Source organism: Patagioenas fasciata, chromosome 16, assembly GCF_037038585.1.
Source record: "Patagioenas fasciata isolate bPatFas1 chromosome 16, bPatFas1.hap1, whole genome shotgun sequence".
Taxonomy (NCBI): Eukaryota; Metazoa; Chordata; class Aves; order Columbiformes; family Columbidae; genus Patagioenas; species Patagioenas fasciata.
The window spans coordinates 7065706-7080564 of NC_092535.1; the positions used below are offsets into that span (position 1 = coordinate 7065706).

A 14859-nucleotide genomic window follows, 5' to 3' on the forward strand; every position below is an offset into this window, starting at 1 on the left:
CTGGGACCTGTGGGTCTGCATGGATCACCCTGTCTGGAGGTGATGAATGTGCCACTGCAGCTTCTGAAAAGAAATGTGCTGCTCTAACTCTGATCTGAGGTGCAGGATGTTTTGGGTTACAAAAATGACCTTTAGCGATTGCTGCCATGAGAATACTAAATACTGACAATTTTTCTCCCCCCTCAGCTCTTAGTCCTCCTTGTATCTTTGCCAGTTTCTAGGTCATATTCCCCATTCCGCTTCTCCTGCGCTAGCACAACCTTCAGGTTGCACGGTTGCAGAGGAGGGAGGAATTTGCTTCCCGAAGACGTGTCCCCCATATACCCCCATACCTTTTCCTTCCATCACCTCCAGCCAGGAGCCCCCCAGGTATGCGGGTCCCTTCCCCCGCTGGGGGCTGCGGCAGGTTTGGGGAGGTGGGGGGGGGGCCGGGTTATGGACCCCGCTCCGGGAATGGGATGGAGCGGTGTAAGGTTGGAGCAGGGGGAGGACGCTGCCCTTGGGCTCGCAGGTGTGGGCTTTCTGTTTGGTGCCTTTGGTTATTTATTATGCTCCCCCCTCCTTTTTCTCCTTCCCCCCCTCCGCTTTTCTCTTACGCAGTGGGAGCAGCCAGGCAGCCGGGGCTGGCTCTGCCCAGCCGCCGTCCGTCCTCCCTCCCTCTCCTCATCCCTCCCTTTTCCTTAAAAACGTGGGCTCCGGGGTGCAGCCCCCTGCTCTGGCAGCATCCCTGCCTGCGAGGAGCAGCCCCTCACCGCCTCCCTCTTCCACCGGCTGCCTCCGAAGCAGAGCCTCCGGCTTTTTACCCCCCCAGCCCGGCTTTGTCACCTCCATCCCGGGGGTACCTGGATGCGGCCCCGGGGAGTGGAGCCACGGGGCAGGGAGCAGCGCTAGAGAGGAACCCTCCGCCCAGGTAAGGAACCAGTGGGGTTTATTTTCAACTTTAGTCTTTTCCTGGTGTTTTACCGGGGCTGAATCAGGGCCGGGGGGTGTGCCTGAGCGGCAGGTTGAGCCCCCAGCCTCGGCGGGAGGCTGCGGTGGTTCTCGGAGGGGGACAGCGGGGAGGTGTGGGGACACAAAGCTGCATATGGGGGACTCACGGAGCTGGAGGAGGCAGGTGGGAGCATCCAAGGCTGGGGAGATCTGGCGTTATGCATACTGCATGTCCCCTGCACCGGAGGTGTGGAGAAATGCGGGAGCTCCTTGGGTGCTCAGGATGCACCAAGCTCTTGGGGTTGCATCCCTTTAAAATGCTTTTGGGGAGGTTTGAGGAGAGCTGTGACCTCCCTGGCAATAAATCACTCTTCTCCCCCCGCGTTTCTCATGCACATGCTTTGCTACGGTCCCGTGCTGCCCGTGGATCTTAAAACTGTCTCTTTGGTGCTGCAGGTCCTTGGCACAGGCTGGTGTTTCAGGATGGACCCGCTCTTCCCTGCCCATATTTTGGAAGATCCTGACCTGAGAAAGCTGCTGAACGACTCCTCCATGCTGAACCTGAGCTTTCTCCCCAGTAACTGGTTCAACAACAGCACCGGGGACAGTTTCCTGCCGCTGAGCATCAAAATCACCATCGTGGTTGTCTACTCCATTGTGTGCATCGTGGGGCTGGTGGGCAACTGCTCCGTCATGTATGTCATCGTCAGGTAGGACACACAGGAGCAAGACGGGGGCTCTGGGGAGGGCTGTGAGCCAGGCAGACCTTCGCCCCGAAATCCCTGCTGCTGGTGAAGCAGGCAGGTTCTTCCCTGGTAATTGCGATGTGCTATAGAGATAACGATGTGGCATTTGTTTTACTGTTTTGGCTTTATTTGTTTTTCTCCCTTCCTAGGCTGTGATGAAGGTTCCCACCAGCTTTCAGCTGCCCTCTGGTGCCTCCTAAAGTTTAACCCAGAGAATGGAACAGAGTGATCAGATCTGCTAAAAAAAATGGCTTTTTAAAAAATTTTTTGCAAACTGCCGGGCGGGGAGCTGGATGTCCCTGGGAAGGGTGAAGGGCCAGGAGCATCTCCTGCTGCCAGGGTGTGCTGGAGCTTTACCAGGACCTGTCCCTCCTGTGCCCTGTCCGGCTCCCCAGCTGTGGCTGCAGGTGCTGCTCCATCTGGGAGCCGGCACTTCCCAAACCTCCATATAGTTGCAAGGGAAAGGGTCTGCTGGGAGGCTCAGTCTTATTTTACAGAGGAAAAAAAATCACAGGTGTAGCTCTGCCAACCCTTAGGAAACTATAGGCAAAAATGTGACAGGATGCTGCAGAGTCAAAGGCAACTTCTCTGGCTCTTCATGTTGAAGCTGGGAGAGCAGCAGGACCTTTGCAGAGGGACAGAGCACGGAGTGTGTTCTATCCAACCTCCCCGCACTTTGATGGCATTTTAAGTGTTCCTGTCTGGTTCTGCTGTGGTTTGAACCACCCTGTTTCCTGGAATCAGAAACTCTGTTCCCTCCTGTAAGCACAAAATAAGTTTCTGCAACCATTAGGGCTGTGATTCTGTGTTAAATGCCAACAACTCACTTCTGATCTCTGTACCCTGTGTGTTAAGGAGTGAGCTTCCATTTTATTCATGTCTTGGAGCAGAATCCTAGTGCAGGTGGGTACTGCCAGCACGGAAAAGACAGGATCATAGAATAGTTTGGGTGGGAAGGGACATTCCCAGCTCCCCCAGTGCCACCCCTGCCATGAGCAGGGACATCTTCACCAGCTCAGGTTGCTCAGAGCCCCGTCCAGCCTGGCCTGGGATGTCTCCAGGGATGGTTCATCCACCACCTCTCTGGGCAACCTGGGCCAGGCTCTCACCACCCTCAGCGGAAAATTTGAATATGTTTTTTCCTCCAACAGAGGATGAAAATATTTAGCAGGTATTCAGACGCTAATGAGATTCAGTCTCACTCCTGCCAGGAGCCCCGCTGCTTCCAAAGCATCTTTCCCTTCAATACAGACAACTTGGCTGGGGGAGAGGCTGCAAAATGAAGTCTTTGGTATCGCAGGCTGGTGAACGGTGGCTAATTCTTTGCTACAAGGGCAAAGCAACACGACTGTTCATAAGGCAGTCTGTCCATGCTCTTTCTGCTGAGGAGTTTGTGGCAGGGAGAAGGGATCATGTTGGCCCTGGGGAGTCTGGAGATGCAGAGAGGAGGTTTGCAGGGCAGCAGTGCCATGTTTGGAGAGCTCGTGTTTCTGTCCAGTGTGGTAGCAAACATCAGGGTAAACCTGGTGTGTTTGTGTGTGTGTGTAAGTGTGGTGAGGACTGAGAAGTCCCTGTCCCATGGTGATGCAGCTCTCTGGGGTGACTGAGCTGGTGTGCAAGGGAGTTGCTGTCCCACGGGTGAACCTCAGATGTGTGTCAGGAGGAGAAGCCTTGGCAGAAATCTTCTCCCTGTCTGCAAAGGTCTTGTGGGATGTGGGCAGCGGGACCCAGCCCAGGGCATCACCAAGGGTATGAATGTCCCAAAGCAGCATCCCGGTCGGGTGGCCATGTGCCATGACTGTGTTGGACCAGGCTTTCAGAATGGTGACTTCTGCTCTACTCCTTTTTGGCTTTGGTACCTTCTGGCTGGATGAGACCCAAGAAAAGAAAGTGGGATTTAGCACTGGAATTGCCCTCGAAGATAGCTTTTTTTTTTCTTTTTTTTTTTTTTTGTCTTCTGCATTTTGCTTGTTCTAAGCAATTGAAAACTGGAGACAGGTGTCATCCTCATCTCCCCCAGGCCTTCTCCACTTGTTTCCCCTTTATTCAGTCAGTCCCTACATATATAAAAGAGCTAAAAGAAGCTTTAATTACTTGGGAATTCCTTTTTTTAGATTAACCTCTGTTCTTCCAAAAAAACCTTCTCTGTGAGCTTGGAGGGGCCCCTTGAATAATGTGTGCTGGGAAAGTTATAACTGAACTAGAGCAGGTGTGAAGCAATTGCTGTTTCCCCTGGTCCTTCCCATCAGTGTCTCCTGGGAGCTCAGGGCTGAGCTGAGACTAAAACTGAGTTATACCCAGGGAAATGACCTTCCTTGGGTCTGTAATTCCAACTTTTGGTGATTTCTGCCCAGGATTTTCTTCTCCTTGGCCTGTCTGTTGAGATCATGAACAAGTATGGTGATAAACTGGACTCAAGATCTCAAATTCTTGACCCTGGCCATGTATGTGGGCTCAAGGAGAGCTGCCAAATCAGTGGCCATGCAAGGAGGATGGTAATGACGTCCTAAGCACAGGCTTTTCTCCTCAGCCTGGAGCTTTGGTGCTTCTGGGCATCATGCCTTAAATAACGTCTTTTTCAGTAGGTTGAAAGTTGTTTGCTGGTAAGTCAATGTGGGGTTTTAGGACTCGTAATGACACACCTATTAATGGAAAAAAGACTGGTAAACCCTCTGTGCTGCACCTTTGCCATCTGTAGGTGTGGTGCACTCTCCAAAAGCTGTTTTTTTTTCCTCTTTCCATGCTTATATTTCACTAGGGATAACCAGTCTTCAACATGTTACACGACCTGTAAGAAAACGGTGTATTTTCTTCCATAAAAAGAATGGTACAGTGATGTAGTCAGTAATTGTTTCCTGTTTTTGAAGGAGCTGGGAAATACAAAGACTCTAATATTGGCACTTTAGGAAATTGGAGGCATCAGCAAGGCTTGTTTTTGTTCCTCTTGAATGAGTTTTTTGCATCACCGAGGGAAAAGTTTAAAATCTCTTGGTATTTTGCACAAAAAATACAGATTCAAAGCCTCATCTGGGTTTTCCCCTCTATTACATTTGGAGCGATTTAACAGTTGGAATGATTAATTTATAGAGATGGTCATCATGTGACTATCAATCCACTCCTAATGCTGAGCAGCACTAATTGGATAAGATGGAGAAAGGCTCTTGTCAGGAACAGTTTCCTGGATGGTGAAGGGTCTGTTGAGGGAACCTGCCTGGTCTGGGCTTTGTTCTGCTGGTTGTGGGGTTCCTCCAGCAGAGATAAAACCTCCCCTCCCTCCTCCTCCTCCTCCTCCTGCTGCTGTTTGCTCTCTGCTGCATATATTTCCTGTACTGTGCTTTAATTAATGTGAAACAAGGAGCTGAACAGCGCAAGGCAGAGAGGGTTTGGGGGGAGAATGGAGGAAACGAAGCTGCTGAGGTCCCTCTGATCTATTGGCTGTATGCCCGAGAGCTTCCACAGAATAGTTTGGGTTAGAAGGGACCTTCAAAGGTCATCTCCTCCAACCCCATTGCCATGAGCAGGGAAATAATTTGCACTAATGGCTCCTGTTGTTGCCTGGACTTTGTAAGCCAATTGCTTTTAGTATCTGATTGAATCAGTGACATATTATCTTTGGGTGCAACGCTGGTTGTTTTCTTGACATGATGCTAAGAAGAAAATTGAATGAACTGTAAATTAGTTTGTGATTTTTTTAGGAAGAAAAGCAAAGGAGAAGAGGGTGTATTGTTCTTGCAATGGCCCTGGAGGTGGTGGTGACCCATGGGGCTGGAGGTGATGCTGACCCAAGTGTTGCTGCACAGGGTGTGACAGAGACCCCCAAGCTGCCACCGAAGAGACCAGGGACAACGTGCAGCTTCTGGCCCAGGAAGTCCTCTCTTGTCCGCTTCTCCATCATGCTGCTGCGATGCTCAGCAGGGCTGGTTTGGAGGATTTTCACTTTCTCAGCATCAGCTCTGCTCAACTGGTTTGAACACAGCAGCGATGATGCCTCATTTCTGGGCCCCTTCTCTTTGCAGCTCTCTGTTGGGAGCCAGCAAAGTGCTGGGGATGCTCAGCTCTCGCTGGTGAAGAATGCTGTTTCAGAGCATTTTAGGCAGATTAGGGCTGCCAGGCCCCTACACTTATGTTCCCTGCTTCCAGGTGAAGCACTAGGATGAGGATGTGATGGGGACGTGCCTGGGGATGGCTGCGCCAGCTGTTGTTCTGCTTGAAAACAGCATCGATCCCTGAGAACAGGGTGAGGGCAGCTGGCTGTGCTGAGACACGGAAAATGAAGTTAATTGTGACATTGTGGAGATGCTGATTGCTTAATAGAAAGCTTTCTAAAGGAAGAGCCTTGACCAGCTGTGTGTCTCAGAGCTGAAATCGAGCGAGTGTTTAAGGCAGTGGGGACCCAGCGGACATTGGTGGGGCCATCTGAGACTTCAGTTCTCTCCAAATTAGCCTCTTTTAGTTTTTCCTGGCAAAGAATAGAATGCAGTTGTTGCAATTCATAGAGAAAGGAAACCCGCGCCAAGGGCTCTGTGCTGCGTGGAGTGACTGGAGCTGAGGGAGGATGGTGAGGTGAGCAGGAGGGGGACCTGCTGCAAGGAGCAGGTCTGCAGCTCCCCACTTTCCTCATCTGCAGCTCCCCACTTTCCAAGCCCTCCATGAGCCATATGGCTCATAGCAGCCCTGTGTATCCCCTGCTAACACAGCTCCTGCGACTCTAATATGTGCTGGAGGGCTCTTGGTTTCCCTTGCCTTCAGTGGGAAGGAATTACCTCTATGCAGCAGTAATTCTTTGTTTAGTATGAGGTGTTCCCAGTGCTTTTCAGGGACTGGGCAATTCCCAGTGACATTTAGGAGATGAGCAGTTCAGCAGAGACAGGTGTGGCAGATGAACAGGGATGAGAACACCTTGCTACAGGAGGGATGCTGACAAATGCCCCGCTTAGACCAAAGCATCGTTCCTGGTGGCCAATTGCCTGCTCAGGGATGCGTGAGCATCCCTGTGAGTCACAGCGGTTTTTGCTGCAGCAGACACCCAGCTCTGCCCTCGGCACGGCAGCAATTTGGGCTCCACGATGTCCCTGTCCATACAGGTCCCCATGGAGTGCCTGAATGAGGGAGGGGAGTGCTCTTTTTTCATTGCAGTCACCTAAACACAGTGTCCAGGCTCAAAGGGCAGGAAAATCCTCTTTCCCAAAGCATCAGTGCTCACCCTGGCTGGCAGCAGAGTCCTTAACCCCTGCTAGTCCATCACCATTCCACCAGGTAATTAATAGTTTTTTATATCCTGGCATTGGTGGCTGCTTGCTCTGTAATGCTCGGCTTCATAGTCCAAAGTTATTTAACTTTTTCCTTTTTTTTTTTTTTTTTTTTTTTTGGGTGGCCATTAAAAATAAACTGGCTTGAATTGGGTAATTTCAGGATGATGTGGACTCTGAAAAGGTGACCAGAGCGGCAGGGACATGGAGAGCACAGTGTGGGTGTATGGCTGGGAAGACAGATTACGGTGGTACGTGCCAGATCAAATATCAGCTTCATACAACCGATGGCCTGAGAGCAGGTTGGGAGCAGAGATGTCAGTGAACTGGTGCTTATTTCCACCACCAGAGGCTGGGAACAGCTCCGCAAAAATCCTCCCTGAGCCTTTTCTGCTTAGTTTTGCTTCCCTGTGCTTGTCTGGGGAGGGTGGCCAAGGCTGTCGCTGCTGCCAGGGCGTGGGGTGGGGACGGAGGGAGCTGCTTGAGGTGAACAGCACTGTCTGCATCCCAATTAGCTGGAGCTACGACAACCAAAATCAAGAGGCAGAGGGCTCGTGGAGCTGATGCCGCGGCTCCCCAGGGCTGAAGGCTTCGCTCTGGTCACTCTGCAGCAGTGTGGTGGGTTTCTAGCAGCTGGCTGGTCCTTCACCCTGGGGTGTCCCTGGGTGCGAAGGAGGGAGTGATGCTCAAACAGGTTTGCAGCTCAGCCGGGGACAGAATCCATCCTGGTGGAAAACAGGACCTCAAAGCCCCATATGTGGAAGAGCCTTTTTCTACCCATGTCCTCTCCCAAACTGTGGGTCCCCTCGCTAAAGCCCAGCTTGGTTCCAGGTAACACTGCTTGAGCTCTACTTCAGCAAAAAGGAGGGGAAAACTGAGTGCTGAGCTGATATCCAGGTGTTGTGTGGTTTTTTTTCTTTTAGGCTTCAGCAGGCAGGAGAGCAGGAGAAGCAGCGCAAAAGCGATTACTTTGGTGATAAAGGTGGAGCTGGCTGGAGAGCTGAGAACTGCCCAGTGGGAGATGCTCCATTAGGAAATTGCCTCTGTGACCGAGTGTGAGAAAGTGGCTCAGCAGGGAGTTAATGTCCTCGGTGGAGGCCACGGGCTTGTCTGCATCAAAGCTGTGCCATGGGGGGGACCTGAGGTGCCTCCTGGAGCCTGAGGGTTTAATTTGTATTTTTTTTTTTTGGTGTAGATTAAGAAAGAGAACACTTTCAGTTCCCAGAGGAAAAGAAAAAAAGAGGTTAATCCTACCGAGAAGTGATTAATTGATTTTTTGTTTGTACTGAACATTCTGGAGATGTTTGGGAACATTAGTTGTTTGGGATAATGGCTGTTGGCTCTCAGAGTGCAGAGAAAGCAGAGCTAGAAGTAATTAATTAGGTGCAAATTAATTTTCCCCACCTTTTCAAGAGCACAAAATCAGCCTTAAAACCCGCTTGAAGGAGGTAAGCAATGGAACAGCTGCCCCAGTATGTCCCTGCATCAAGGGATGGTGGCTGTGCTGTCACCTTGGGGAGAAGGTAAGTGACAAAAGGGGCAGCAGAGAAGGATCTGTGCATTGGGGAGAGCAGATTTTGCAGTACCAGGCTGAGCAATTGCACCTGGACTCTGAATTCTTGCTCAGAATTGTTCTGGAGTGGGGCCGGGGGTCTCCTGGGGTGGAGAGGACAAAGCTGAAGGTTTGTAACCTGCACATCCCAAGCTCAGGTTTTGCTGAGGTGCCCCAAACTTTTCCCTGTGTTGGGGACAGGGCTGTGTCTAAGGTGACGTTGTCCCCTGTGGATGCAGGATGCGTGGTAGAGGTGGGTGAATCGCTGCTTGTTTCTCCCACTGGTCAATAAAAGAAAACCAAGCGACCTCTAATTTTCCTGTTTCACAGTGAAGTTGCTCATGGCTTGTTCAAAACCACAAGTGTTATTCCCTCAAGTTGCAACACCAGTAAAAGCAGCGAAGGTTAGAGGTGTGTTGTGATGAATTGCCTGCAAGTCCAGTCCTCTGGGAAGAACAGACTGAAATAAACCTGGCCTTTGGGAAGCTTGAGCAAGCCCAACCAGGTCTGTGGTGTGCAGAGGGAGACTAGAGCTTCCAGGAGAGCTTTGCTAGCACAGGCTTAGGTGACTGAATAATGTCCTGAGCTGCCAATATTTATTTTTATGTGGACTGGTAAAGAGCAGTGATTTAACTTAATTTAATTATCCCCTTGCTAACCCAGAGGGGAAAGTGTCTGAATCCATTCACAGACCTATCTCACGCTCCCTGGATTCATCACCTCCTTTATTCCAAGTGCAAGAATTCAGACAAATAAAGCAGAAGTCACAGACCTGAGATACTGCTCTGGGGTTTGTTTCTGTGTAATTCTGATTAGAAAATCCCAAAGTGTTAAAGCCCTGACAGTTGCCTAGTTGGATTTGCAAAGCATTTTGCTTGTTTATTCCTTCAAAGTAGGTATTTTTCCTCTTTTGGTTTGGGTTATATGAGATCATCTGGGCTGGCTTTCTGAGAACCCATTGCCTTTGTCAGCTGCTGTGATTTCTGGGCCAGGAGGAGCCTGGTCCAGGTTTGTGTGAGGACACTCAAGTGTTTCCATCAGTGTTCACCTGCTCCAAAAGCTTGCCTTGGCTTTCAAGGGTCAACGTAGGATTGTTTTTCTTGTGTTCTGAAGCCACAGTTGGGTAGATAGCACTTTTGAACATCTGACTTGTAATACAAGCACAGCTCAGAGCTCTAAGAGAAGTGAAAAAAAAAAAAAAAGACTTTATATTCTGGATTGTGGATTTTCTGGCTGTTATTCTTGCAAATCTGGCCAGATCACCATGTGTCTCAGCAGAGTTCAGAGTGTGGCAGTGATAATGTTCCTCTGAGCATTCAAATAATCTATCAAGAGATGGAACTCGGATCGTCAGGGAGGACACAGTGCTGAGGACTGCAGTTGTGGGTTTGCTGTTCTGAATCAGTTTGACAAAAAGGGCTTTTTAGGTCAGATCAGACCCTGTAATATTCCAACGCGTGTCAAACTGCCAATAGTGCGGCAGTTTATGGGTTTAAGTGTTACCGTCAAATGAACTTGCTCTCTGTTAATAACACATATCACTGTCTGCCGTTTCTGGCAACATTTCTGCAAAAGCCATTAGTGTAGTAAATAGTAGGTGAGCTGTAGTTTTGAAATGATACCTATTTGAGCTCTTATTTTGCCTGTGAGAGGAACATCCTGGAGCTGAAACATTAGATTTGCAGAATCACAGTTGAGTTTCCCTTTCTGCAGACTCCGCATGTGACCTTGGGTATGTGATCATATCTTTGTTTGCATCATTTCCCATCCGTAAAAAGGTGATGAGCAAGGTGAATCTTCTTTTGGGGCAGTTGGTTCCTGTGATAAAAGTAACATGGAAATTAAAAAAACCCTTTTAAAGTAGGGTTTATTCATTACTTTATCCCCAAACTGCCTCTTTCTTTAGAAAGATTCATTGTGATACTTTGATTTCTGATACAAACCTCATTCCTCACTAGTTTTCCACTGACCATTTGACCTTTCTGATTTGGTAGCTCGCATTAGCCGTAGTCTTTGGCTACGAGCCCATACAAAATGGCTAATCAACTTCCCCCTGGACCATATGATGCCTTTCAGATTAGCTTACTGAGTAAAGCTCTCACCACTACTTATTATAAAGAAGCTAGATCTGATGACATCCTAGATTAGACTCACTGAAGTGACTTTTCAAAAAGCACAGTCCGAGTTGACAGCCTCAGGCTGTCACAGTCCTCGCTTGCAATCTTTGGGAATAAGCTTCTGCCCATGAAAGTGATTGTGAAGACACAGTTTGTGCTGTTGTAAGGGCTGAGCTGTGTGTTGATAAGCACATGGGGGGTAGAAAGCAAAGGGTGGTGTTTGGGCTCTTGTTACATAAGGAAAATACAGCATTTTCTTCCTAAAGTGACAGAAATCGGTAGACTTCAATGTCTTACCCATCACGGTCCAGTGGAGCTCTAACCATTGCTCATTCTGACATTTCAGATTCACCAAGATGAAGACAGCAACCAACATCTACATCTTTAACCTCGCTCTGGCTGACACCTTGTGTCTGATGACCTTGCCCTTCCAGGGTACAGACACGTTCCTGGGCTTCTGGCCCTTTGGCAATGTCCTCTGCAAGATTGCCATCTCCATAGACTACTACAACATGTTCACAAGCACCTTCACCCTGACGATGATGAGCGTGGACCGCTACATCGCTATCTGCCACCCCATCAAAGCACTGGACATCCGCACTCCCCACAAGGCTAAAGTGGTGAACGTCTGCATCTGGGCACTGGCCTCTGTCTTTGGCATCCCAGCGATGGTGATGGGGTCTGCAGAGAACGAAAACAACGGTCAGTAAAAAGGCATCTGTGGGGTTGGGGTGTTGGTGGCCAAGAGGAGGGGTACCAGTTTCGTTGGTGTGATGAGCTCTCTATTGTAAAGCCACCTTAGCTCTTTGCATTTCTGCATCACTTTTTTTCCCCAGTATTAACATGCCTGAACTAAACGTGTTTTTTCTTCTTGATATGGGTTTGCTGATCTTCCCTTCCTTTTTATATTTTTGACTCACAGAAATCGATTGTCTAATTAAACTTCCTTCACCTGTGGATTACTGGGATCCAGTGTTCGGCATCTGTGTCTTTCTCTTCTCCTTTATGATCCCCGTGTTGATCATCACCATTTGCTACAGTCTCATGATCAGAAGACTGAAGAATGTCCGTGTCCTCTCAGGCTCCAAGGAGAAGGACCGCAACCTGAGGCGCATCACCCGAATGGTTCTGGTGGTTGTCGCCGTCTTCATCATTTGCTGGACTCCCATCCAGATTTTTGTGCTGGTCCAGTGTTTGGGCGCCAAGGCAGAGAGCGAGCTGGAGTTGGCCATCTCCTGCTTCTGCACCGCGCTGGGCTATGCCAACAGCAGCCTGAACCCTGTGCTCTACGCCTTCTTAGACGAGAACTTCAAGGCATGCTTCAAGAAGTTCTGCTTCCCCACTGCCTTCAGGACCGAGCTCCAGATGTCCAACAGAATGTGCAGCATCGCCAAGGATGTGGCTTACGCCTGCAAGAACTCGGAGGGGACTAACAATCCGGCATGACTAGGCATGGAAATTCCCATGGTGGCTGTCGCCCAGCAGAGTCCAACCACCCCCACGTCAGAGCTAACTCAGATAACGGCTCTTTAGCAGGACCTCAAAACTCAGAGGCGAGAAACCGAGGAAACAATTCTGGGGGTTGGGAAAAGCGGAGCATGCAGGAAAAATGAGCCTCTTTGATGCTTTTTACTTTCAGTGCACCTTGCGCTGAGGAACATGTTTGAAATCAGCCCTTTGATTCCTGTGGAACCCTGGTGGTTTGCAACACTGTTGAGAATTCAGGAATTAAGGGTTTGAAACAGGCATTGCTCCTGCGACTTACACTTTTGCTGCTGGGAGACAGACAAAATGCAGACTGTTCCATTTCTTTTTTTCCTCTCTGGGTTGTTGAAGATACCAACAGCTCATGTGGCTCACCAGGCGCTTGTGTGCAGGTTTTATTCCTGCGGCATCGCTCTGAAATTAGACTCTGCTGAAGCCAAAGTGGGCAGCAGCCGTCAGACAAAAAAAACCAAACCCAAGATCATCTCCGGGATGAGTCATCAGGAAGGGAAGGATGCGGGGAAGGAGGAGGGAGCTGCTGGAAAGGGAAATTCAACCTGCCCCGTGATGGGAGCTGGAGGACAACGGCAGCTCCTGGGGACGGGACCTGCAGTGAAACCTCTGAGAGGGAACAGGGGATGAGAAGGGACTGTCAAAACTGAGGAATGTCCCTCAGAAGAGGAGGAAGATGGATGAAATGAACACAAATCCTTGTTTACATGCTGCTATTGCTTTTTGTTTGCTTGGTTTTTAAGCCTGTTTTTCCATTGGAATAATGGACAGAATGCGTCTGTATATACACATTTCTATAGTGCTATAGGAACAACTATAACATAGGATTTCATCTTGCCAAGCACGCCTTGGGGATCTTCCTTGGTGAGAGGAGGAAGGAATGAAGTGGCCTATATATACATGTATTTATGTATAGAGGAAAACTTTTCAGACAAGTCAGAACAACAGCTCCTCCAGGATATATGGACATTTCTAGTGGGAGGGGCAGCCTAAACCAGTCCCACCTGCTCCACATGAAATAAGTGGTGCAGAAACCATGTAAAAGATAATTTATTATTATTATTATTATTTTTTAAATGAAATAAGATCCATGATGCTTATAGCACTTGGGGAAATGCTGCTGAGGTCCGACCCCTCCTGCCAATCACAGATCGATTTTCCTCTCCCAGTAGGCCAGACCTCTGTGGAAAATGAAATACCCCATCGTTTCATTTGATAATGAAAGCGTTCCCAAAGATTTTAGCCACTGAGTGCCCTCCGTGCTGGCAGGGACAGCAGACTTGTGTTCTCCCTGTGGCACAAAACCCTGGGGAAATCTGGGCAGCAGTGGCCAGTGGTGCTGATGGGGAAGCAAAGCAACAACCTCCGTTTGGAGACGGGAGGTCAACTCCAACGCGAGAACCGGCAGCTTTGTCCGGACTGTACAGATTTCGTGTGAATATATTTCTTGTGCTCTGGTCTATGAGATTCTGTATTTTTAATGTATCAATTTGCCAACATTTTAATGCTGTCATGTTCTTTATATATGCTGTATAAAAGAATCAAATGTTATATTTCTAGGTAGAGTGTTTCCCTTATGGTTGGACTTAAAATATAGATGCAATACTAGTGTCCCATGTATAGGACCCAGATCCCTTGTAAACTGCTCAAGCTGGGAGGATTTTCATGCTGATTAACATTTGATTGGGAATCCAGAGGGATACCATAGCAAACTTTGCAATTAGCGCTTCCTCTGAATAATGCAGGGGGAGGAGGAAATTTGGGCACTTTAAGCACTTTGTGATGGATGTTTATCCCCAAACACTCACTAGGAAATCTCATACAACCCCCAAGCACGCTTGGGAGAACTCCCCGAGAACTGCATTGCCAGCAAGCTGCATCCACGCCCTGGAAAAATATGAGTTTGATGGGCTGTTGTGTTCACGGATTAAATAGTAGCCTTGGTCAGTGAGCAACCTTGAGTTTTCCCAGCCCATCACCTGCTGTATGGTTGTACATGGACCTGGGAGTCACCGGCTGGGCTCTTCTTGCAGTGCCATTAGGGAGCAGGAAAGTTTTCTTCAGTGGCTGGCTAAGGAACAGCCACCCTAACTTTGTAGTTCTTGGGTGGGTTTTTAAGTAGATTTCTGTCCTCTGAAAAAAGAAAATATACCAGTGTTTGGCATTTTTTTAAATATGGATTTTGTTATAATGACAATGCTGCAATGATCTTACATAATGAAGTACTCAATAAATGTGCATTTACTAAGCTTTTGGGTAATTCTGTGGCCCTTGCAGTGAACGTGTTCTGGCATTCTGTTCAATGCTCAGTGGAGTTTGTTACGAGAAGAGCAACAAAAACTTGAGAGCAAAAGCTTTATTGTACTGTGCCTATGGAATTAAAGGCTTGCGATTGGCTGAAGCGCAGGCTCTTGAATTCTCTGCTGAAATGGTTGTGTTGGTTCGATTTTACAATTACTGCAGTGTACATGACAATTTCCTAGGTGGCTACTTGTGTGCTTTAATAAAGGAAAATAAAACCTTGTACTTTGAGTGATGTGGAGTCTGAAAGACTTGACTGCATGGATGAGGGGGTTATTTCAACCCCGGCGCTGCTGGGATCTTCGCACGTGTGTTTATTTTTCCAGCCAAACCTGCTGCTGAGCACATGTGATAACACCAAAACATCCTATCCCTTTTGATAGAGGTCAGTAGGAGCTTTTGTTGTGGGGGCAAAATTGTCTGCACTCAATCTGGAAACAGAAGATGTGAAAATGATAGAAAATAGG

The 14859-nt window shown here is 48.6% G+C and overlaps 1 protein-coding gene across 1 annotated transcript; it reads left to right on the plus strand.

Moving 5' to 3' along the window:
• The first annotated feature begins 248 nt into the window (after positions 1–248).
• OPRL1 (opioid related nociceptin receptor 1) lies at positions 249–14617 on the plus strand. The gene is made up of 5 exons (XM_065850192.2): positions 249–369; positions 601–910; positions 1387–1640; positions 10941–11296; positions 11517–14617. Exons 3-5 carry the CDS (start codon positions 1414–1416, stop codon positions 12038–12040), a joined length of 1107 nt encoding a protein of 368 aa, XP_065706264.1. The 5' UTR covers positions 249–369; positions 601–910; positions 1387–1413; the 3' UTR covers positions 12041–14617.
• The last annotated feature ends 242 nt before the right edge of the window (positions 14618–14859 follow it).